Genomic DNA, 975 nt, shown 5'->3' on the forward strand with positions numbered 1-975 from the left:
TCAGACTGTTGTTGTAATCACTCCGAGTTTACATAATGGAAATAAATTCCACCATCTTAACGTCGTAAAAGCTCTGTCTAGTTTTTCCTGTACCCAGTTCTCCTTACCTCGGCTGTTTTCCCACGTAAAGCAGCCACCCTGAAGCTCCACTTCTGTCAATTCACTCTCATCTAAGGTATTACGGAATCCTCTCATAAGATAATCAGGGTGAGGGTGAAGCCCTTTCTTGTCCGTGCTATACAGAATATCATTAAAATCACCCATAATGCACCACGGAAGATTTGACAGGTTTGAGAGTCTACAAATCAGTTCCCAAGATTGTTTACGTTGAGAACGATTTGGAAACCCATAAAAACATGTTAGTCTCCACTTCTGAATATTATTTTCATTAAACACTACATCGACATGATTCCGAGAATAACCTGTAACGCTACAATCTACTGAACTTTTCCAAAATATAGCCAGACCACCACTACAACCACGACAATCCACAGCAAAATATTGAGAAAAACCTAGCTTAATACGAAGATCTTCTATTCTACTAGCAACTGCAATAGTTTCAATAAGAAAGATGAAAGGCATATGTCATAACCTATTTGTTTATTCGAGGATTTAACTCAACTCAAATAAGAATGTAACAAGTAAATAGTAGATCTACCGTCAAAGAGATCTCTCAAAGTAACATCTGTCAAAGGATTCAGAAATAAGGTTCATCTACATACTTAAGGAATTACTTCACTGGAAGAAGTTCAAGAAATTGATCAAGCCTAGGTGATATAAATCAAGATTGTGGATTTAATCAAGTAACAGAGATCTCGTCAGGGTATCAGATAATTACAGGGATTTAATCTGAAGAAAATCAAGTTATCAAAGTCAAGACATGAAGAAACGTCACGGAAGTTAGTCACTCATGAACCAGACAGTACATCGAGTGTCAATATTGAAGTGGTGGAATTGATTCATAATTGACAGTGA

The 975-nt window shown here is 36.8% G+C and overlaps 1 protein-coding gene across 1 annotated transcript; it reads right to left on the reverse strand.

Annotated features, from left to right (window-relative positions):
• Positions 1-582, reverse strand: LOC141701666 (uncharacterized). The gene has a single exon (XM_074505300.1). It carries the CDS (start codon positions 580-582, stop codon positions 1-3), a length of 582 nt encoding a protein of 193 aa, XP_074361401.1.
• Positions 583-975: the final 393 nt, after the last annotated feature.

The sequence above is a fragment of the Apium graveolens genome, unplaced genomic scaffold, assembly GCF_009905375.1.
Source record: "Apium graveolens cultivar Ventura unplaced genomic scaffold, ASM990537v1 ctg4280, whole genome shotgun sequence".
In the NCBI taxonomy this organism is placed as follows: domain Eukaryota; kingdom Viridiplantae; phylum Streptophyta; class Magnoliopsida; order Apiales; family Apiaceae; genus Apium; species Apium graveolens.

What these genes read in the sequence shown, in the direction of transcription:
- LOC141701666 (XM_074505300.1), bottom strand. Translation starts at nt 582, where the DNA reads ATGCCTTTCATCTTTCTTATTGAAACTATTGCAGTTGCTAGTAGAATA.